The sequence below is a fragment of the Pseudorasbora parva genome, chromosome 21 (genome assembly GCF_024679245.1).
Source record: "Pseudorasbora parva isolate DD20220531a chromosome 21, ASM2467924v1, whole genome shotgun sequence".
NCBI lineage: Eukaryota > Metazoa > Chordata > Actinopteri > Cypriniformes > Gobionidae > Pseudorasbora > Pseudorasbora parva.
In genome coordinates, this window is record NC_090192.1 from 26,762,607 (window position 1) to 26,787,765 (window position 25,159).

The 25,159-nt window shown below is 38.8% G+C and overlaps 1 protein-coding gene across 5 annotated transcripts in view; it reads left to right on the top strand.

Moving 5' to 3' along the window:
* Positions 1 to 25,159, top strand: part of cacna1g (calcium channel, voltage-dependent, T type, alpha 1G subunit) — a 296,673-nt gene that overhangs the window by 119,273 nt on the left and 152,241 nt on the right. For all 5 annotated transcript variants that reach the window (XM_067429513.1, XM_067429516.1, XM_067429515.1 and 2 more), the window contains exons 3-4: positions 4,608 to 4,720; positions 18,325 to 18,458. In XM_067429513.1, coding sequence (XP_067285614.1) covers positions 4,608 to 4,720; positions 18,325 to 18,458 — 247 coding nt within the window. The remainder of the gene's footprint in view (positions 1 to 4,607; positions 4,721 to 18,324; positions 18,459 to 25,159) is intronic.

Sequence of the window (25,159 nt, forward strand, 5' to 3'; positions counted from 1 at the left end):
AATGAGTGTACTGATGACATCATATTAGGAACGTGCTCGGACATTTTGAGGGGCAGTGGCCCAAACGGAGAAAAATGGGCATAGACTAGAATGTCAAATGAATGTCGACACGATGGAGGAGTTCGGCTGAGGTGCGAGCGAGAAATGGAAACCCCGGAGTGGATCTGTAGCAGCATAACCACTATAGAATGCATTAAGCATGGATTGAAATCCACTCCCCTCATACACAGTTTTCTAGGGCCACCGCAGCACATGAGGGCAAAGGGACAGTGGGCTCTGGCCTCATAGCCACCCTTCTGTGCACGTCCCTGCATATCATATCATGGAGTGTCTTTTGCATTGGGGCAGGCTGTTCCTTTTAGTGCCGTGGTACCAGTAGTCCTCCTGTGAGGGTCTCAGCACAGGACCATGTCAGGACATGTGACACTGGAGAATGTAAGAGCCTGGGATGAAACATAGCTAATGCCAAGAGCTCTGAATTAAACATTGGACAGATGAAATACGGCTATTAGCCGGGCATGGCGTTCATCCATATGGGCTCCCGAGACCCTGGAGAAGGAGCCACTAAACATTTGAAGTGCCTGCATGAACACATTTAGACTCACAAAGAAAGAAGGATACCAATATGAATGGTTTGAAAATGAATGGACAGATGGTCTGAAACTCGCATATGAAAATACTATGTGCATTACATATATTGTTGGTCTGATCAGATCAGTACTAAAATAGATACTTGGTGCATCTAGTTTCTAGGAAATGCATTTAGCTTTATTACTTAGCTGTTGGGTTTATTATCATTGCATGTCCTTGCAACAGAAATTTCTCAATAGTTCTGCATCCTGCATAGGGGATACCCCCATAATTTTTTTTTCATTACTTAGCACAAGATAAGTTTATACCCAGGAGCTTGAGAAACCGGAGCGTGCTGCTTATTCAGCCCACCTCTGTCATTCTTCCAGGTGTGTTTGCAAGCATTAGTCTGCAAAATCAACCTGGAAAATCCGCAGAATCGCACACACAAACATACACATGCCATATTTTTATGCCTTGTTCCTTTTTCCCAGCCTGTCAGAAGAGTAAAGTGAGGCTTTTCAGAGCATGAAGGCAGCCTCATGTGGGAATAGGGCTCCACATAAACACAACATAAAGAGTTGATGAGGTTTTGATCTCACCGTTGCCTCCGAGTGAAACCCACCTACACTCCTCCAGCAATAGTGAAGGGGGTCCACGTGAGAGAAAACGTGCCTGCTCATGGTGCGCGGTGGATACCGTTAAGGATCACACAGCATTTTTAAGTTCCTTTCTCGCTTCAGATTCTGCCCGTTGAGCTCACTTTGTTTTTCCAAATTAAACTTCATGAAATAATTTATAAGCATACGTTTCAGTGTTCTCACTTATTGTTTATGGGGGCTTGTCTGGATATTACTGTCCACAAGACTCCGTTTCATCTTTTATTACAGCTTTCTGGCAAAGATAACATTTGCAATGTCTATGACTTGCCATCTTTATTAACCCTTTTAATCCTGTGGGGATTTAAAAGCTGCAGAAGGAACTGCTGCTGTTTTTTATTGTTATCAGTACATATAGTTTGGTTGCTATAGATTTAAAAAAAACCTGACAAATAAGTAGACAACTTTAGGAAGATCTTTTGACAACTTGCTGGATAATGTCATGTGGTGGGTTGGCTGTTTTCTCTGAAATGCACCTGGCAACTCCCTTATTATCTCAATCTTTGCATAGGTTCCCATGGGAGTTTCTATGTAGAGACAGAAACAGTCAGCCAGTCATTGTCGAATAATCCCTGACTGAATGACCAGAACCCCATGCTTACCATGGAAAAACATTTAAAATCAATATATTTGATTGCAAGAATAAATAGTCAAACTAGGGAAGGTCAAAGGTCAAATGTACAGTTTATTGACCATTTTGCCAAAAATACTGGATAGCAGAAGGTCGCAAATGACTAGTCACAAAGTATTCTAGGGAGCTGTGAGACATAAAACTGAATTACATTTTAAAAGTGCAATACTACACAGTATGGCAGATAATAGGAATAATTCTAGTTTCAGACATCACTGAAAAAAAAAAAAACTACAATAATGGGTTAAAGGCACAGTATGTAAGTTTAGCCGCTAGAGGTCGCTTATTCAAAATAGAGATGTAGCTTGATGATGTCGCGAATGAGTGTGGAATCATGGGAGTTGTAGTTTTGACTCTTCCCCTCCACAGCCGATGGAAAGAAATCAGGCAGAAATCATGTTCATGAATGAGCGAATGTATTAAAGTTTTATTAACGTTAGGGTTCTATGAAGCCAAAGGATGGCTAAATGACTCATATAAATAAATAAGTATGTTTATTGTTTTCAATAATTTAAAGATTTAATGTGTAGCAAGACCGCTCTAACAGCCTAACGTTACTATCCAAAGAGAGACCTGCACTCCGGCGGGACCCAGCACAACCGAGTGCGGCGCGGGATAATATTTGATGGGTGAATGCGGATGCGGGTGAACAAAATAAATAACTAGAAACAAATAAACCTTTATTTATAAAAAATAAAATCGATTTTTAGAGGCGCATGTCATGCTGTTGGCCAATAAGGGATAGTTCACCCCAAAATGAAAATGATCCCATGGTTTACTCGCCCTCAAACCGTCCTAGGTGTAAGTGACATTCTTCTTTCAGACGAATAAATTCAGAGTTATATCAAAAAGAAAGTCCTGTCTCTTCCAAGCTTTATAATGACAGTGAATTGTTCCTTTTTAAAGTCGTTTTTAAAACGATCATGGGGATTTGTGTCAGTTGACATCCTTTTACTGTAACTATTGATCCATTTAATGCATCCATGCTGAATAAATCATTTCTTTCATTAAAAACTAAAAAGCTTAGTACTGACCCCAAACTTTTGAATGATAATATACTTGCGTGATTTAATATTAAAACCTCTATATAGTGTGTCATCCATTTTTTACATTGTTTTTGAGTGATTTTCTTAGCATTCATGACTTTGTTTCCACTGACTCTCATCTGTGCTTCTGGTTTAGTGTATATAGATCAATGATGCCTGAGAGAAGTTAGCAGCTTGTAATTAGTCTTCTGCCTTTCTGGAGGAAGAAGACACGTTCTGTCTGTTTACATTATTCATGCAGAATACATTACAGTCTCAGCCCCTTTATGCAACTGGAGACGTTCATTATGGTCAAGAACTGTAAAATACTGTAAAACCAGTGTTGAGGCTTCATAGCAGAAATCCTTTCAGTGAACACAGAATGTGCCGGGAGATACATTATTGAACTTTATGACTTCTCATATATCTGCGCACAGCTCTAAGGCCGGTTATTTCAGGATGCCATTTTGAAAGTGTGATCACATAAGAGGCCCGGATCCCACTATAAATCCACTAAGCGTTTTCACTTGACATCTTATGTGTTGCGCAATTTCATTATTCAGTTATGATGTCATAGGAAAGTTTCCTGCTATAGGAGCAGCTCTGATGGTCAACAATAAAACCATATATTGTCCTGTTTGATGGTGCATCGTTTTATTTTGTTTAGCCTGCTTTAATTATGTCCCTTTGGGCCCTTCGCTGGCCGTAATTGTGAAAAATTAGCTGGTTTCTGTCTGGTGCTAGTTTGCTCAGACGGCGCCCCATATAGGCATTAGCATTCTTGTATTTAATTTAGATGTAAATGTGTGAGCTTGACCCCTGGATTGGTATGTGGCATCTGCGGAACCAGCCACACATTTACCGACCCTATGATCAATTGCAAGCGGCGAGCTAAAAGGATGAAGGAACTCTGGGTAATTTATTCCCCACAAGTAAATCAAGAAAAATAATGACGAACATAATGACAAAAGCACCATTGGCCCTGTAACACGTTTAGCTGGACTGACCTCGTTTTCGGGACAGAGAAGGTGATTTTAGCCGTTGAAATGTTATTTGTTAAAGCTATAATAACTGAATTACGTGATCGCTTGCAATAACGTGATTATTTGTTGCAGTTTCATCATCTTTTCTTTTCCAAAACTACAGAGAACCTAAACAGACATTGGGATGGGGAAAAAATATGAGAAGGGAGAAAAAATGATGTCCCTGCTTTGGAATACTACGTTTTGCGGTCCCCTGAGAAACTTTGCGTATGCTTACAAAACTGTTGAGTTCTTTGCGAGCTAATACAAAGTTTCTCAGGGTGATCAATGTGATTTTGCCATGTAAGAAATGTTCCTTTATCAATATTTTGACAGTCTTGGAACAACTAGCCTGGATGCCAGCCAAACTTAGCCCCACCCACAAAATGTTTAGGTCGGGCGGTTCGGAAAAAAAATGTGTTTGGGGGGGTAAAATACCTTTTCATGCTCTTTGTAGAGCCTTTTCTTCTAAGAATGTATAACAGTTTGAATGGACATAATTTATATAAATTAGCGGTAGTTCTACTTAACTGTTTATCGCTCACCTAAGCAACATGAGATGTTTTTGAAAATATGTCTGCTGATAGCTTGGATCTGGTATAGGCTGCAATAATGTCATTTGTTTATATTCTGAACGATGGTTATTTTTTCTGTGAAATCATGTATTTTCTCTGTACTGTTCCTTAACTTCTGCTTCCCACATGGTTCGAGAGGGCCAGCATGTTGGTGATCCTGCTGAACTGCGTTACTCTGGGGATGTTTCACCCGTGTGAGGACAGCCACTGTGACACAGAACGATGCGAGATACTGCAGGTAAGTCTCATTGTTAGAATACAGTGCAGGCCAAAAGTTTGGACATTACTGTTTGTATGTTTTTGAAAGAAGTTTCTTCTGCTCATCAAGCCTTCATCAAGCAAAAATACAGAATTTTTTTTTATATTGTGATTATATTATTACAATTTAAAATAATTGGTTTTCACTTTATTATACTTTAAATGATCGTTTATTTCTGTGATGCAAAGCTGAATTTTCAGTATCATTCCTCCAGTCTTCAGTGTCACATGATCCTTCACAAATCATTCTAATATGATGATTCATTTTCAAAGTTGGAAACAGTTCTGCTGCTTAATATTTTTTTCATAACCTGTGTGATACTTTTTTGTAATACTTTGATGAATAAAAAGTTTTTAAAAAAAACTTTAAAAAAAAAATCTTTTGTAACAGCAATATACACTACTTGTCAGTAATTTGAAATAACTTTTTTTGGAAATAAATCAATAATTTTATTCAGTAAGGACGTGTTAAATTGATAAAAATTGATAGTAAAGGAGATTTATATTATTTGAAAATATGTTTTTATTTTGAATAAATGATGTTCTTTTGAACCTTTTATTCATCAAATATATTAGGCAGCTGAACTGTTTCCAACACTCACAATAAATCAGAATATTAGAATGATTTCTGAAGGATCATGTGATCGTGTGACACTGAAGACTGGAGGAATGATCCTGAAAATTCAGCTTTGCATCACAGAAATAAATGATAATTTAAAGTATAATAAATTCAAAACCAAATATTTTTAATTGTAATAATATATTACAATATTTTTGTAAAAAAATCTGTATTAAAAATCTGTAAATAAATGCAGGCTAGATGAGCAGAAGAAACTTCTTTCAAAAACATTACAAATAGTAATGTGTCCAAACTTTTGGCCTGTACTGTACTTCACCTTTTGTAACCCCATGTGCTTAAAATAGATCAAAGAATAGATGCGAAAACAAATTCAAATGTAATTGGACACACATTTGAAGTTCGCGTTAGAATGAAATCAAACAACTGTTACGACTCAAAAAAAAACTGGAGGTTATTTTTGGGCGTTTGTCATCTTTTCTCGTGGAGCGCTGGGTTTTTCTAGATATCCTGAAGCATGTTGTGTTGACTGACTTCCAAAAGACACAGGAATGCCCAAAACCACATGTGGTGATAGGCAACAAATAGATCCTCGCCTGTAATTCAAAGCAGATTATCACAGGAAAGACACTGCTCTGGTTTATCATTGACTTGGGAACATGGCTCAGGGACTTTGATTTCAATCTGCAACATTTTTTTTTTTTTTTTTTTTGCTTTGTTTAACAGATGAGTGTTTTGCCCTTAGGATATAAGAGAGCTAATCTCTTTTTTCCACTTTGGATCCTCTGCTATGGATATATTTTATTATTCAGGGACCCGGCAACAATTCACTCCATAGAGGACATTGCTATTGTATAGAAATATAAATATTGGGGACATTAGCAAAGGAAATTGGTATTTAATGTACTGCATGTGTATATATAAATAACTGTTAAACATTTTTTTAATGTAGATTTGTTTGGAGGCAAATTGGAGGTTTGGAGGTTATTAGGTTTTGGAAAGTCTCTTATACTCACTGTGGCTGCAATTATTTGATCTAAAATGCAGCAAAAACAGTAATATTGTGAAATAGTATTATAATTTAAAGTAGTAGTTTTCTTTTAAAATTTATATTGAAATTTAATTTGTTCTTGTGATGGCAAAGCTGAATTTACTCCAGTCTTCAATGTCAGATGGCTCTTATGAATCTACTCTAATATACTTTCTGCTCAAGAAAAAAATCTTGTTATTATCAATGTTAAAAAACTGCAGTGCTGCTTGCCTGTGTGTGTGTGTGTGTGTGTGTGTGTGTGTGTGTGTGTGTGTGTGTGTGTGTGTGTGTGTGTGTGTGTGTGTGTGTGTGTGTGTGTGTGTGTGTGTGTGTGTGCGCGCACGTGAGCGTGTGTGTGTGGTCATGTTTTTGTGACATATGAGGATGTGTGTGTGCGTGCGTGCGTGCGTGGGCATGTTTTTGTGACATATGAGGACACACATGTGTATAATGATATGGGTATGACCGGTATTACAAGAAGAGGGTGAAATATGAGGACATTGGCCATGTCCCCACTTTTCAAAATGCTTATAAATCATACAGGATAAAAAAAATATGTAAGTAAAAATGCAGAATGTTTCCTGTGATGGGTAGGTTTAGGGGCAGGGGCAGTGTAAGGGGATAGAAAATACGGTTTGTACAGTATAAAAACCATTACACCTATGGAATGTCCCCATATCACAAAACAAACGTGTGTGTGTGTGTGTGTGTGTGTGTGTGTGTGTGTGTGTGTGTGTGTGTGTGTGTGTGTGTGTGTGTGTGTGTGTGTGTGTGTGTGTGTGTGTGTGTGTGTGTGTGTGTGTGTGTGTGTGTGTGTGTGTGTGTGTGTGTGTGTGTGTGTGTGTGTGTTTTGAAAAAAATTTCAACCAAGACATTTAACGTGTTACGTTTTTCAAAATGTCTATACCTATACTATTAAGAATGTTACTGTCCATCTGTTACCATTTTAATCGTATCCAGCTCTTGGTGATTCTATGGACATCTCTCACCATACGTGAGAGACTGCTCATGAATTTTCTTGGCAATGATTTTCCACGGTAGGTTGCCAGGTCTTTCCCTGAGTCCTCCCCATTACATGGTTTGGGACTCACACACACATGCATTCAGACCTATGAACAGGCAGAACATGCAAACTCCACACAGGAGTCTTTGCGCTGCCCTCAAGAATGTTACTACTACTACTGATGTAAAATGTTTCTTGATTACCAAATGCTTTCTGAGGGATCATATGACTGAAGACTGGAATAATGGGTGCTAGAAATGGAGCTTTGCTAATAAAATAAATAAATAAATACATACATACATACATACATACATACATTTAAAATGAAAACATTATAATATAAATATTCCTATAACTATAATAGTTATTTTCCATTATAATATAGTTTACAATAATATTTGATGATTTTTTTAAAGTTAAATACATTTTAAATAAATAAAAAACCTTGGTGAATATAAGACTTTAAATGCATTAAAAAATCCAAACTTTTTAGTGTGTTTAAACCAATTTATGAACCTATGAAAATTTAACTTCAGTCCTGATCGCTCATGTATGTTACGCTCCATGTACTGTGATGTGAATCAAATTCTGTCTTTCCAAAACTTTTTTATACAACACCTTCAATGTCTCTTTCTCACTCCCTCTAATTTTATGGGGGTGTCATAAGCATTTGGAGGGCTATATAAAAACAAATGAGCCTGAAATGGCCCAGCCCTAGAGAGGATTAAACCACATTAAATGAAGTGTTTAAAACACGGCTTCAGAACCACTCATCCAGGCAGTCATTGAAATCAGGCACTTCAGAATACAGTGTGACTGATTGTGACATGAGGTGAATCACCTCTTATATCTGAGTTATTAAGCTAATGGTTGCTGTAATGAATGATATTAATCTGTGATCTTTACATTGTGACAGCGGGTCAAGTTCACTGTACAGGGTGCCTGTGAGACATGATTATAATATTCTTTTCAAAGGCATTCTGTCACATAAATCGTATATCATCTATACAGTAGCTTGCCTCTAGCCTGGATTTTAAAAGCAATATTGACACCCCCCCCCCCCAACACACACACACACACACACACACACAAATTATAATGCTGCACTATGGTTGCAATATGTTGCACCAAAGTAAAAAGTACATTTTACTTTGGTCACTTTTGACTGGGAGGACAAGTGTGACCCTTAAATGAAGAGGACCAGAGGGTTAAATGCCTAGTCTCATACCCCACACCTGCTCTGACCTGCACCACACACACACACACACACACACACACACACCAACACCTCCTGCAACCTCTCTCCTCCCCCTTCCTGCTATTCAGCCAGCACACCAGGAAAGCTTTGGGCACATACTGTTTCTACTGCCTGCTTAAAAGTCTACGCTGACCAACTTGGCCCTAATCTTCACACAGATCTTCAACAGATCACTGGAGCAGAGTGACATTTTTATTGAAAAGTTCCCTGCTGCTTTAAACGTTCCACTATCATTCCGACACCCCCCAATCAAATTACTGGACTTAATGGCTGCAGACCAGTTGCTCACATATCTGTAACTGGTGTTGGTCTTCCTGAAGGACACAACTGAACCCTTGATGGATCATCTTCAGTTTGTATGCAGTGCAAACAGGTCTATGGATGTTACAGTCAACATAGGACTGCATTATATCCTGCATCATGTCAAAGTAGGACAGGGATTGTATCTGGACAACACCATCAGATCAGATCTTCTATCATACAAAAAAAGAATCTTCTATCATACAAACCGACCCAGCTTTTTGTGCTTACCCCAATCTGTCAGTGGATCACCAGCTTTCTGACAGATAGGTAGCAGCTAGTGAGACTGGGGGAACTTCCATTTAGGACTCTCACTATCAGCACTGGTACTCCTCACGGTTGCATCCTCTCAACACTGCTCTTCTCACTGTACACAAATGACTGTACCTCTAAAGACCCCTCAGTCAAGCACCTAAAGTTTGCAGATGACACCACAGTCATCGGCCTCATCCAGGATGATGAGTCTGTTAACAGACAAGAGGGCAAACAACTGGCTGTCTGGTGCAGTCATACTAACCTGTAGTCTAACACTCAACACAGTGGAGATGATTGTGGACTTCAGAAGGAGCAGCCCAGCTCTCCCCCAACTCAACATCATGATCAGCACTGTGGAAGCAATAGAGCCATTCAGGTTCCTATCTACCATCTGTCAGAACCTCTCAAGTGGGACTATCATATTGACTCCATTGTGAAAAAGGCCCAGCAGAGGTTGTACTTCCTTCACCAGCTGAGGAAGTTCAACCTGCCACAGTCGCTGCTGACAGTTCTACTCAGCTTCAGTCTGTCCTGTGTTCATCTATAACTGTCTGGTTTGGTTTAGTAGACTACCAGAGACAGTCCAGACTGCATAGAGGATTGTTGGTGCCCCCTGCCCAGTCTCAAGAACCTGTACTCTTCCAGAGTGAGGAAAAGGGCAGGTAAAATCATCACAGACTCCAGTCTGCCCAGCCACAAGCTTTTTGAACTGTTGCCGTCCGGACGGCGCCTCAGATCACCAGGCACTAGAACGTGCAGGCACATGAACAGTTTCTTCCCAAAGGTTATTTCCCCCTTGAACAGTTAAATGCCTTCCAAGTGCAATAACCCACTTTTTTGTGCAATATTCTCCAAAATTAATTTAGTCCTATTAGTCCCATTCATTTAGTCCTGGGAGCAACCCCACAAGCCTTGCCATTTCAGAGATAGTCTGACCCAGTCGTACATGTATATAATTTGGTAATATACTTAGCACAGTATAGATATTTAGGAAAACCTATCATGCACATTTATACTGCATTACATTTAAAATTGTATTTAAATTGCTGTAAGTTTCCTTAAACTGTCATCTTTTACTCTTTAACCTGGGTTGGCTGAGCTTTCTTTCCATGGATAATGGCAAGTATTCATTGGAATTTAATGGGAACGGATCAATTTATTTGTTTAAATTTCATTCAGTAAACTTGTATTTTTCTGAATTAGTAAATGAAACCCGTAGCCCAGTTAAACCACAACATGTTTGGAGCGTTCCCCTCCCTGCTTCTCATTGGAAATAAATGGCCTGGGCAGTTTTTTCTTTGAGATCTGAGAATTTACAGCGATTATCTTCTCCAACTGCTCTATCAAATCACTCTCCCTCTTGCCATATGGAAATTAGTGTGCTTTGCCAGAAATAAGATTGCAAACCTGGTCATCAGGACATTTACAAAGATATACAATCAGCTCTCATCACTGTCAGGGAGACACGGCTGGGCTCCATAAATGACTCAGGTTAGCCCTCGGCATGAGCTCGAAAAGAATGCCTTTGGTGGAATAATAGAATTCAGGGAAATACAATAAAGCCGGGGAGCATGCCTGGCATCTCTCTTTTTCTCTCTGTGCCCCTTCTCTTCTGCCCACACAGCACATTATCATTTATTTCTTCAGTGCTTTCCCCTTTCCTTTTCGTCTCTGCAGTTTTAGCAGTTTTTATTTTCTATCTTTATGTAGTCACCCTATATAATTCTAAACACATGACTTTCTTTTTCCTGTATAATGCAAAAGAAGATATTTTGAAAAATGTCTTAGTGTTTTCTTCTTCATAATAGTCAATTTAGTACAGTGTTGTTTTTTTTGACCCCATTGACTTTTATTGTGTAGTCAAAAACATTCTTCAAAACATCTATTTTAATATTTCACACACACAAAAGAAAATCATACAGGTGTGGAACATCCTGGGTGTAAGTAAATGATGCCAGAATTTTCATTTGTGGGTGTGCTAATCCTTTCAGTGCCAAATCGCAGCATTAGGATGCTTGTGTGTGTTGTTATGCAAGCTTTAGTAGAGTAGAGAGTGCAGGTAAGCTTCTGGGGCAGAAAATTAGTAGTTTCATGTTTAAGAGGAGAGTCACACACAAGTAACTGTGATGTGAGCAGAGCTCTGCGTGTTTAACAGTACAGATTGAATTGACTATTATTATTTTGCCATAATCTTATTCCTCTCTAGCCTGTTCTGTCTTTTTACTGCTCCCTGTCAGCATGGTTTTTGTGGATGATGAGATTCTAATCCATACTTTGAATTACATAGCAATTGTACAGTACAGTATGACTAGTCATGTACCTTTAGACAAAGTCCGTTGAAACCATAAAAGTTCTGTTGTCGTTTACCCTAATATCATTCCAAAAGTATATGAATTTATTTCTTCCATAGATATGTGCTGACAAATGTCTACGTTTACACATGGCATTAACATGCGACCTGTAAATAGATTTTGTCCACATGTAACCCCTCCTGTTCGAACCACCCGCTCCAAGCGGGACTCGAACCCGGGTCCGCCGGCATGAGAGTCGGATGCTCTAACTAGGAGACTAAAGGCTGCAACCTGGGGCATCAGTCGGATAAATTGTTAGATTGTTAGATTAAGTACCCTATTTGTGATCGATTGTATATGAATAATCCTGTCAAACTTATTGGATCATCAGCCAATCAGGACATGTTAATGCCAAGTGTGAACACAGCCTTAGCCTCTCTCATACAACTGAATGGTGACCCAGGGGCTAAAAACCTTAAAACAAGTCCATAATTATAAAAAAGCATGAGATATTTCTTCAAATCTTCTGAAGATTTGTGACACTATAGGTGACTTCACACTGCACTGGCAGGCGGCAACCAACAGCAACAATCACCAGATTACTGTGCGTTCACACACCGGCGAGAGCCTCAAGGTGGCCGGAAGTCATCATTTTCTATGGCGCGTCTTGGATGATTTAGGCATCGAGGAGAGTTGAAATCAGCTCTACTTTATTGTAATGACCTATGACGCGGTTCAGCGGCAACTGGCGCAACCAATTGAAATGTAGAAGTGCTCCGCTTGAGAGAAATCCAGAGAACGCAGGCCTGGAAACTTTAGTTCCGACCACATCAGTTCTCAAGCAAAATGTAAGAGAAGTTGATCATTGATGTGCGGTTTTCCCTTAGCCTGACAAGCCAGACCCACATCAAGATGTTTGGTCTGGAAACTCACCATAGACAGGGCTCAATCCGAGGGGCGGGATAAACGGTTGTCTTTCAAACTCCCTCTGCACGTGATAGGATAGTGCTACAACCAATCAGAGCAACGTGAAGCGGAGCTAGTTGATAGATTAAACTTTCGTTGTATTCGGTTGGCAAAACTGAGAACACATCTTCCCTTTTTAAGAATGACTTCAGTGCCGTTCTTTGTTCTTTTCTCAGAGAAAAGCTTAACTCCAAGTCTTCCAGAGTCGCGGTCAAAGCTGTTGACCGCCGTTCGCCAGCTTCTGTGTTTACTAGTAGCACGCAAGCGCAACTCTGCCATCACTTTAAGCCCCGCCCATCGAATCTATACACGATGTGATTGGCCTGACCAGAGTTTGGTTTTTACAGCTCAGAACTGTATTGAGAGTTGCTAGACGACACTCGCGGCAGATTAGATTTCCTGCTGCTAGGGTGCGTCTAGATTTCTAGGCTAGGTTTCCCTTTGATTTATGTTGTGATCATTCATAGTGATGTGTAATTTGTTAAGAAGTTACGCAACACTATTTTATAGGTGCTAGAACACTCGTTTTTCATTGGAAATGCAATTTAAACGATTTCATGAGGTTAACTTATACCCTACTTGTGGCCAGTCTTCCCATCAACATGCTTGTTTGCTTTGCGGCCCCTTTAAACACAGTTTAAAAAAAGACCAAGCATTCGATCTACGTTAGAGCGGCAGCAAGTCCACAAAGCTTTCTACAGCATCGCCAGCAGGGTGGTCAGAGCGAATTTTGATGCTCTCGTCGGCAGCGGTGTGAACGCACGGTCACAGTAAATCACATTTCAAATATTCCACCCAACAAACGCTGGTTAAACATATTTAGCGAAGCAGCACATATCACCAGATATCAAAGACCACATGTGCATTATTGTGTTGCTTTATGGTAGTGAGACATTGGTGTTTTCCTGCTGCATTGTACATGTCTCTTCACTTTCCTTCTAGACTCCATGATGTCATCGGCATAGCAACCGCTCTCTGCACACATGAATTAGATGAATTAGTAAAAAGAACACAGAAGATATTTTTGTTTACCCTCAGTGAATGTGTTGCCGCTTCCTCCTCTCTTTGTGTGTGTATTTGTGGGGGTGGACGGAGAGTCTGAAGAAGTTCTGGATTTAAAGAATCGTTTTTTTTTTCCCCAAGGAAAGAACATCAGTTGCACTAGAATAACCTCCTCACAGCACAGACAATACACCACTCAGCTATTTGTACAACAAAGAGGACACCATGAGAAGATTTATTCAGTGCCAAAAGATCACCGCACGAGCACAAACACCCTCGCTTCCACACGCGCGGATGAGACTGACTCTTTCTGCAAGCTATTTTTGAATGCTTCCCCAGAAATATGAAAGAGAAGGATGACATGTATTAAATAGAAATGGGTGGATGAGATGTGGTGAGAAAAAGGAGGGGAGGAGGAATATGGGAAGAGGTTCTCTGAAACAAAGGAGATGAGAGACAGGGAAGTATAAAGAGGAAGATATTCATATAGCGTGTAGGGTGTGTGTAGGGAGATGGGGGGGGGGGCACCGTAGAGCATATTTAACCCCTTAGCTCTGCTTTCTGACTGTGCGGAGACTCTGGGAGTGTTTTGTAGAGGGGTTCCCCTGGTCTGTGTCGTTTATCTTTTGGAGGGAGCTGTTGAACCGTAAAAAGGCCCACAGAGATTTGTAGAGCTGTGTGAGCCAAGAGCTCTACATGGACTGTGAACAAAACATATATATTTAAAAAAAGTAATTTGACAGTCACTGTTGTTTCATACTTATACGATACTTAAGATGCATCCATCGCTCTTGAAGTATTGGGGTCAAGATCAATCAATAATGCAGGGGCCAACAATAAGGATGGCCAACATAAGAGAGTTTTTGGCCAGTTGGACAATGGATTGTTTTGTTTGCCTTGTCGGAACAGTATTTTTTTCACTGAATATTATATTTTCTTGCATATGCATGGGTTTTGCTAGCATATCACATTCACCTCTACAGTGGACACCATGCACCACTATAATCTAAAAAATTCTGGGTAAAAAACAACCCAATGTTGGGTCAAATATGGACTAACCCAGCAATTGGGTTGTTTTAACCCAGCGATTAGGTTGTCTTAAGCAAATATTTAACCCAACCGCAGGGTTAAAACAACCCAATCGCTGGGTTAAAACAACCCAGCATTTTTTAGAGTATAGCTATAATTCACCCTCAATTCATACTATTAAAAAGTAATCAGATTATGCAATGCATATTACTTGTACATTACTCAGTACTTTAAAAAAGTAATCTGATTACATAATGCACATTTCTTTTGATACATTACTCATTACATCAAAAAAAGTAATTACGTAATACAGTGTCTCTTCAGTTAAGCATACTGTCCACGCAAGTGAATATCTGAAAATCTCTTTGAAAAAGATGTGTAAAGAAAATACATTTAAAATCTTGCTTTTCATGCCCAAAGAGCAATAAAAACACATAAGAAAAAAGTCCTGACTGAGGTTGCATGAAAGGGTTATTAAAAAAAAAAAAAACATTACAACAAATAAAAAAATATAATCTTTGGCAGTACAATGATAAAATAAATTAACACACACTTACATAATATATTTACAACAATAACATATTTAATATGTTTATTATGTTTAATATGGATCATGTGTGGGGTTTTTGTGTTAATTATTTTTTATATATATATTTTATATCAAATATATTAAGGTCACAAAAATAACATTACTAAGGTTGCGTTTTCTAGCTGGCTTAGATAAAAGTGTGTTTATTCATTCAGCTGTCATTGAGCATTAGATATGGCTGTAAATATACACCCATCGCTATATATATATATATATATATATATATATATATATATATATATATATATATATATATATATATATATATATATATATATATATATATATATATATATATATATATATATATATATATATATATATATATATATATAATAGTGTGTATGTTTATGAAATCATATCAAAATGTATTTATAGAGCACTAGTACTTATCAAAGTGCTGTACACACATATAGACTAAAATACCAAAAAAACAAGCCAATCAATAATAGGGGAAAAGAGCCAAAACAGAACAAAACACAAGTAAACGATAAGAAAGCAGTACTCAAATAGTGTCAAAAGCCAAACTATAAAAATAAGTTTTTAAACTATAGATTTAAAAACGGCACGTGTATGAGCCTGCCTAATATAGCGAGGAAAACTATTCCAAACTTCGGGGCCGCCACGGCAAAGGCTCGGTCCCTGCTCCTCATCTTTGCCTGTGGAGCAATTAAGACTAAGAGCAAAAGGTCAGCTGACCTTAAAGCCCTTTGTTGGAGTATAAGGCTTAATCAGGTCAGAAAGTTATGTCGGTACTAAGCCATTAAGGGATTTAAAAACAAACATCAAAATCCTAAAATGAATTCTGAATAGGACAGGTGACCAATGAAGAGAGGCAAGAATAGGGGAAATATGATCCCGCTTTCGTGTGCCCGTCAACAAACATTACTAATGATTTCCATGATAATGCATTTTTAATTTTAATTCACGTTTTATTACTCTGCCAAAAATAGTACTGGAAATATGGAAAACATCCTTATGTTGAGTAGTGTTAGGGCAAACACGATCTCATTGTAATGCGCATAAATAGTACGAGTGTGCAATCTCGTAGAATGGATACGCCCAAAAAATGACAAAATGAGTTTGGCCGTGCATATGGTATGCGGTTTTTCGCGTGCGATACGCACTTTATGGCGTGCATATGACACGCTCTTGGGTAGGATCAGGGTGGTGGGGTGGGGGGTTCGTACGTATAATACGTCATAAAGTGCGTATCATATGCACGCTAAAAAACGCGTACCATATGCACGGCAAAACAAATTTTGGCGAATCTATTTTACGAGATTGCACACTCATACTATTTATATGCATTTCTGTGAGATCAGGCTCACAGGGCTGGATATTTTTGTTATTTGTAGTGCATTTATTATTATTTTGTGTTTTATGTGTTCACCATATGTTCACATTAAGGCAGATAATTACAGAACGTTATGGCTTAGATCAATCTCTGTACAGTCTCCTCCCTCAAACAGTTAATGTAAAATGAAATGTCACAGATTCTCCACTTGTCCTTATCCTGACAGTATTGTTTATGGATGTTTTGTGTGTTACCATTAACTTTGAATTGGCAATAACTGTAGTACTCTGTCCACTATGTAGGCTACAATACAAGCAGATCAGAGATGAGGTAATACATTAGTGCTTGGCTCTGAATAATATCCAGCGTGACAGTAAATGCTCTCCACTGCGGCTTAATTAACATTCCCTGCATTGTCAGAGTGCAAGTGCGTTGGCTGGAGGAAATCCCTCACTTAAGAGCTTTGACTAATGTCCACGCTGGCTGAGAATGCCCAGGTGTCTTTCAGTGACTGTCAACCTTGAGGAAACAAGGGTCTCTCTGCGTTTGCATAGCCGCTGATGTCTCAAGGACCCAGCCTATGGTCTTCATTAAAGAACTCACAAACAGCCTTTTAAATCTGATTAGGAAATACATATCTATAATAAGGCAGTTTGCTCCACTTTATCGTTGCAATGAAATTAAAGGAGGCTTGAATAGTTCACCTGTCTAGCAAATGTTCTTTCCATGCATGTAGTTCTATTCAAGAAGTCCTTTTTGAACAACAATAAAATGAATAATCAGTAAACTGACACTGTGTTTTTCACAATTGCGTTGTGTCATTTTCAAAAATCTGTACAAAGACATTTTAGTTAAAGGAACACGCCGTCTTTTGGGGATTTTAGCAGTAGGCTAGATGGATCTGTTTACCTCCAGTCTTTGTGCTAAGCTAGGCTTTGTGCTAACGTTGGGTGCGTCAGACAGAATTATGGCACGCATGGAGATGAGAATGGTATGTATTGATTTATCTAACTCTGGGGGATACGATTGGTCTAAATAAGCTAAATAAGGTCGATAGGTCTACGATAGGTCTAAATAAGTCCTAAAACGTCGGGGTGTTCCTTTAAAAGCTCACTGACTATTTCCTATTATGACTCTCGTATTTTAAGTTTTAAGTGTTTTTTTGTTTAGTTTTTTTTTTGCTGTTAAAGCTACACTGTGTGATATTTTCCCCCATCTAGCGGTGTAAAGGTATATGACCATCCAGTGAATAATAGTTTCTGTTCTTCTCAATTCTGATTTCGTTTTAACTCCTACGGTGGCTGATTTAGTCCAAGATTAACATGGCAGTCCCCCTCTTCACATTCGACACGGTGCCATCGAGTGTTAAAACGCGAAAGGTGAAGCTTGAATTTATGGGTATGTCCCTCTTTGGCTAATGTACTTTCAAGATGGAGGGGCAACATGGCGACCGGCAGTCGAACCCCTCACCCGTATGTATTTTCAATGGCATATTATAAACTTACGAGAATACTTTATTACTTGAAATAAGTAAATATACATTAATGAGCACAGATATTTTTGAAAGAACTAAGTGTTTTTAGCTAAGAATAAACTAAAAAAAGTTACACAGTGTAGCTTTAATGTAAAACACATTTTGGGTAACGAAAGCAGAGCACTAGAAGAGGATTTGTGGGTAAAGACTTGGGTGAGTTGGCTGTTTGTGCCCACTCAGACTTACTTAGATCACTGTGTAAGGATGAGTCAAGGCTTATAGCCCCTGAGCTCATGGACACACACCATGCTGTGACATCAAAGTGGAAATTTAATATTCATCTGCATTATGCCTTTGGAGAGTTTATTTCTTTATTTATAAGTTGTCCTTAATATAGTATGGGTTAAGTTATTTCTCCTGATGAATAAAATAACATTTTTGCAAGCTTTGAATTGGCCAGTGCAGCATTTTAAGCTTTTTCTAACCCTTTGGATATTTCTCTCTCCCCCCCAGGACTTTGATGATTTCATCTTTGCTTTTTTTGCTGTGGAGATGGTAATCAAGATGGTTGCACTGGGCATCTTTGGGAAAAAGTGTTACCTTGGAGACACCTGGAATCGGCTAGACTTCTTCATTGTGTTGGCTGGGTGAGTCCTCCTAAAATGACTTTTTGTTGAGTGAAAAATGAGCACAGATTTATATATACTACAGTAGAAAATGTTTTGGCCAGTAAAAAAGTTTTCGGTTTCAAATAAATCCTAAACTAAGTTTTAAAAGCATCACAAATGTTATTGTTTTTAAATTATTTTTTGAGTAAATAAATGCAGCCTTGGTGAACATCCATCCATCCATCCATCCATCCATCCATCCATCATGGTGTCAGAATAATGACTTTCTACATCTATGTGTATTTGTGAATCTGTTGTGTGAAGTACTTTAACCTGAAGCCCTGATTGTTGAATGTGTTTAAAAACACCATAAAACAATGAGACTGGTATTGAATGCTCAGTCAGTTAGTTGTGTACATGTGTACCCTTGGAAATATAGTAAAGAAAATGTGCATCACTAATAAACTATTTTATTTTATTTTTTTGCCAAGATCACAAAAGGTCAAAAGAGACAAGCAGCTTAGTGGACAAAGATTTGCAGTGTGGTAACCATAGTATAAACACCACACACATTTTCAATGTACACATACAAACACATGGCATTCAGTATTGACTTGGCTTGATGTGTGCTTTCGAGAAAACACAAGCACTTCCCTTTTCCATTCCGTGAAGATTGTCAGTCCTGACTCAATGGCTGCATGGGCTTTATTGGCAGCTTTACTACCTCGGACCTAACCTCGTGTGTCTTGTTGGTAATCTCACAGGACTATTTGTTGAAATGGAAATAAGCCCAGCATATGGAGCATATGGAAGCACATTCAGGAGACATCAGCCAAAGTGTCTCCACAAGATAACCATACTAAAGTGACAGACTGCTGGCTTGTTCCACTGTTGGCTTAAACTTATTTCCCTCTGGGTGTTGGCTACTTCTCCAGATGAAATGCTTACCATTACCATTCAGTAATTTGTGACAGTCTACATCGTTTTACGGTCCTCAGCAATGTGATCGGTTGTGGAACCTTCTAAAGAATCTGCCAAATTTTTGGTTAATACCTTTACCAAAAAAGTACATTGGTTTTATGATGTACCAGTATACCATGATCCTGAAACAGTATTCATTATCATGTAAATACCGTTTCAGGATCATGGTATACCGGTACATCAAAAACCATACACCACATGAAACCAAGGTACTTTTTGGTACCTATTTTTTTTGTTACTGTTTTACAAGATACTTCCACTACAGTGGTATATGTCCAAAAATACATAGTTGTACCATTGTCCAAAAATACCTAGTACCATAGTGACATGTCCAAAAAACAGCTAAGCTTAATTTATTTTTTGGACTTTGGAAAAAAATAATTGCCAACCAAATTAAAATAAAAGAGTAATTAATTATAAACCAGAGAACTTGGAGGCATGGTTAATATGAACCATTTGTTTCAGTTTAAACCCTAACATTTAGTTTCTTTTTTTTGTTTTTTTTGTTGGAACATTCTGACACTACATCGCAAGTCTAAAACTGAATTTAGCCTGCATACTAAGTGAATAAATTGGTGCTGGTGGTTCAACTGGATGGTTCAGTTACCAAAACCCCCTTTCAATGAGACGTTGTTTTGCTGAATCTTCTGTTCTTTTCTATCTGAGGTGAGCCAGAGAGCTTATAGAAGTCTAAAGATCTTGGCTGCTGTGCTCTGGATCGTATGTCTTTGTGTCTCATCTGCAGAGACATTGAGGCGAGCATTCTCTCTTCTCAATCTTTCAAAGCAAACCCTTAGAGAATGCAGACCCTCGATACACCCCACTAAGACGAGGTATCAGTTTCAGACACCCGCAGCGGTTTGGCAACTTCTGCTGAATCACTTTTAAATTAGTCTGCTCTTTTCCCATCCAGTCTTCACACACACACCGCGTTAAATACACAAAACTTCCCAAATCCACAGGGCTTCTACAGGGATTGTTACAGTGTCTTCACTTATTGTTTAAATGTGTTTTAAATGCTTTGAGACAGGAAAACTTGTATGATTTTTAAACAAGAGACTGGGCATAACATTTTTAGAATTTCTTCTAGTACACTTTGCCATAACCTTGATGAAAGTGAGTTTTATGACTTTTTCCATAATGCTGTACCAAATGTTGCATACTTTGACAAGGAACCAACATGTTATTATTTCAGGCATTATTCTCTCATGCATTTTCTCTCTACTAAAGGGCTGCACTTTGGCCTAGACAGGAAACAGACAAATTGTTTAGCTTTTTTTGCTGCTATTTTCTTTTAGTTGTTGCTTATGATTTACATTTTACTGGAAAACCTTGTGATTAATGTTTAGTATAGAAGCTTCACCATCATGACCAAGCCCAGTTGTCTTAATCTTCTCTCTTATCCACCCTCTTCATTCTACCTATTCTACAGCCTCTTCTTATTTACTTCCACATCCACCTTCCCTTCCCTTCCCTTCCCTTCCCTTCCCTTCCCTTCCCTTCCCTTCCCTTCCCTTCCCTTCCCTTCCCTTCCCTTCCCTTCCCTTCCCTTCCCTTCCCTTCCCTTCCCTTCCCTTCCCTTCCCTTCCCTTCCCTTCCCTTCTCACCCCACCCCACCCCACCCCACCTCCTCTTCCTCTTTCCACTGTCTTGTCCCACATCCTCCTTTCCTTCTCCTCCTTTTCCTCTTTCTCTTTCCACAGCAGTGTCCCACATCCTCCTTTCCTTCTCCTCCTTTTCCTCTTTCTCTTTCCACAGCAGTGTCCCACATCCTCCTTTCCTTCTCCTCCTTTTCCTCTTCTTTCCATAGCAGTGTCCCACATCCTCCTTTCCTTCTCCTCCTTTTCCTCTTCCTTCTTTCCCCCTCCTTTTCCTCACTATGGTTGAACATTGGCTGAAGAAAGGAAGTAAAGGTTCTGATAGTCTGTCTGGAAGCATTGCATATCTCTAAGACTTCTGACTCTGATAAGTCTCTGAGAAAGATCTCTCAACTCATTGCTTATTTTAGGTTAAACCCAGCAAGCCGACCTGAGAGTCATACCTTATTGAGTTTTTTGAAGATTTTCTTCACTTTAATATTAAGAATCTTTTTGTCTGCCTCATAAAGACCAGTTGAACGGATTGGTGAGAAATTGATGATAATTCACTTTTCTTGGTTGTTTGATCTGGCATGGACACCGTTTCATGTAGATAGCTGTCATTTTCTGGTCAAGTCAATTGTTCTGAGGCTAGCACAACCGGTCAACTCAATTGCCATCATTCATGTCAAGAAAGCTGGCAGTTACTGTCTTTGTGACTGTCACTAGAACATGCTCAGTCAGACCTCTTTAGAAGCTTTCACAAGCCCATCGTTCAAATCCTTCAAAAATAGCTGATGAAGTTTACTTTTCTAACTAACAACAGAATATCTTTTCTAACTAACAACTGAGAATAAAGTGTAGAGGCAAGTCTGCTCTAAACTGAACCAGAGTAAAAGCTCCTGATCAGGTCATGACCCACATCGGCAGTGCTAATGGAGTCTCCCTGTGCCTGAATGAGGATTCCGTGTCTAGGTATAGGGGGCTTCAGGAATGTTATTTGGCTTGGAGGCTGTTGATGACACTGGAGAGCATCCAGCTCTTTCATCTTAGGAGTTATTCATCTCATATTTGTATATGGAGATGCCTGGAACCGATAACGCAATCATTCAGAGGTACTAGCAGATGGCTGAGAGCTTCCACGCATCCATCAGGTCAAGATCCATTTGCTAACCTCAAAAAGAAAGTACAGCAAAGTATTTGCTTTTATTGACCTTTTTTATTTATTTGGTGAAGCAATAATAAAGCAATACTACACCCAAAAATCCTTACTCACTCATGTTAAGTTCACATGCGACATTTAACATTCCTTTTGCATGTTTTTTGAGACTTGAAAGACTCATATAATAATTGGATGGCTTAGTAGAGTTTGTCATTAACTGCCTTATGTGTTCCACAGAAGCAAAATGAGGGTTAGTAAATAATGACAGGATTTAATTTTTTGGGGTGAAATATCCCCTTTGGGTGCCCATTTGATTTGGTCACTTTTATGAAATATTTAGGCTTCATATTCTTAACGTGTATTCTCAATTCTGTTTGCCAAAAAGCATATGCTAACGTCAAACAAATATTACTTTTGTCATCTGCTGTTCCAAACCTAAATCAAACAACTATCCTCATTTAGGCCACATCCACACGATGCCAGAGCTTTTCCTATCCAATCTTTTTTTCCCACTCATCTGCAGAAATATCTGCATACACACGAAACCACTGATGCTCAAAACGATGTAGTATACATGCCAGACCAGTATGTGGCGCTGTAATTCTGCCATAGAGATACACTAAAAACAGAGAAGAGCATGCAGGAGAACTGGGGTGATGAGATCACTGTTTCAAAGAATATACGGATTGGCTGTACACAGGAAAACGCAAAGGTGTCTTTTTCAGATTTATCCACTCTATCCACTCAGTTTCGGGCTCCTAAAATGCAGGATTTGTGGGGACAAAATACCAAATCAGCAGCTAAATGCATCTCCATGTGGACGCGGCCTTAGTCATGAAAGAGTGGAGAACCCAAATGTCTACCTTTGCTTCTGATTCAATGATCCTGCTTTGACTGTTTCCAGATCCGCTGCTGACACACTTTATGTGCAGATCCAGACCCTGTCAATAGGACAGGACAAGGACAAAGCATTATGAACAAAGGTTAGCAAACATTTTCTCAAGAAAAAAAAAAGCCAGTTGCAGGTCCCCCTCATTCATTTATTATTTTACCCATCAGAGGAACCCTCTTGTGGCTGAGGCGCACAAAGCAAATCAGGTTTCCTCTTTATCCATTCGAGTTATACGTCTGCATTATCTTCCATTATGATTATTATTCTATAAAGCGATCCCGGAGCCCCAGAGTGGGTCAGTGTTGACATAGTATAGTGTATATAGAGTCAAGGGGAAAGATAGAAATAGGAAAGAACTAAATCCCATCTTTATTTCTCATTGAAATGGTGGGAAAGGTAGTTCAAGTGTCTAGACATTGTTTTTCTTTGGACTGGAAGAAACTTGTTTGGCTTAAGTGTTGAGGTATTGTTTTGAAGAGCAAAGAAACCTGTCCGAGGCTATAGGGGCAGATTATCCTGTTCTGACCATATTAAATCAATCAGTCTCATCCCATAGAAACAGAAGAGCACCCCTGACGGTAACTGTGTCTGAGAGCTTGTTGAGAGAGAAATACGTATATAGAAAAAGTACAAGAGAGAAATATAAAACTGAAAAGAAGTATTGCTTGTTTAAATCTCCCTGTCTCTATCTGTTTGTGAGCTGAGACAACTAGGCAAGCCCCGTGAAATCAAAATGGAAATTTTGTTGCTTTTAGTCCAAAACTGTTAGCTCTGAGGTTATTTTTATGCTAGTCATTTCCTAAAAAGTTTTGGAAACTGATAGTTAAACCGAAGCTGGGCACATTTAAATGTACACTACTGTTGGTAAGGTATTCTCTTATATTCACCAAAGCTATATTTATTTGACCAAATACCAAAACAGTAATATTTTGAACATTATTACAATTGTAAGTAATTGTTTTCATATTTTAAAATGTAATTTAATCATTTAATGGCATAGCTGAATATTCAACAGCCATTACTCCAACCTTCAGTGCCAAATTATCCTTCAGAAATCATTTTAATATAAATGTGGAAAAAACATTTATTTTTATCACATTTGAAAACAGTTATGCTGTTTTGTTTGTTGCTAAAATTATGTTAAACTGCATCAGTCTTTATTTGTCAAACCTATATGCACTGTTTAAAGGGTTACTTCAGCGATTTAGCATATGGCTTTGTATCAGTAGAAACCCGGGAGTATATTTGTATGATCCCCCCCCCCCCCCCCCCCCCCATATCCCAAATTCCTCAAATGACACAAATATTGCATCTGAGCATCGTCATTGGCCAGAGGCTAAAGACTACAGCTTGTTGAGGGAGCCATTTCTGCATGTTTTCAACCCGCACATGGGCGGTGGGATCATACTCACAGCACTCGGCTCGGGCAGCTGTGGGCATTCATGTAAACGGAGCAGTGTGGAAGGAAGTCAGTGTTTCAACTTTTCAGAATGAATTCCTATGAAAGTTAAGCTTCCAAAAGCATAAACTGAAAACGCGCCAGACTAAACACGCTTTGTGAATGTATGCCGCGGACGCGATTACCTCAACTCTCGTGATGAATGAAATCTGACTCCTGCTGCGTTTGTGCTGTGTGACCCTCGCTCGGCTCACTCACATTATATTGAACAGACAAGTTCAGGTTTTAATTGTAGTGTCTGCTTTCTAACTGAACTGATTTTATGAAAACGAGTGCGTTCTGCAAGTTATCCAGTGATCCAGTAGCGGTGGCTTTGGGAGTGGCCTTGTAGGGCAGCGAAGCAATGCATTCTGGGAGTTTTTGTCTTTCATCCACATGAGACAAATACATTTTCTGTCTTTTCTCAGTCTAGAAGTATTTAATAATTCAAAAATATAAATATAAGAATATTTTCACATTTCTACTATATCAATGACCCAGTTTAAATACAGTGCTTAATGTTAAATCACTGAAGTAACAATTTAAATTAATTTGTAGATGGTCTAAAATGAAATAGACAGAAAGGAAAGAGAGGACAGTGTGTGTGTGTGTGTGTGTGTGTGTGTGTGTGTGTGTGTGTGTGTGTGTGTGTGTGTGTGTGTGTGTGTGTGTGTGTGTGTGTGTGTGTGT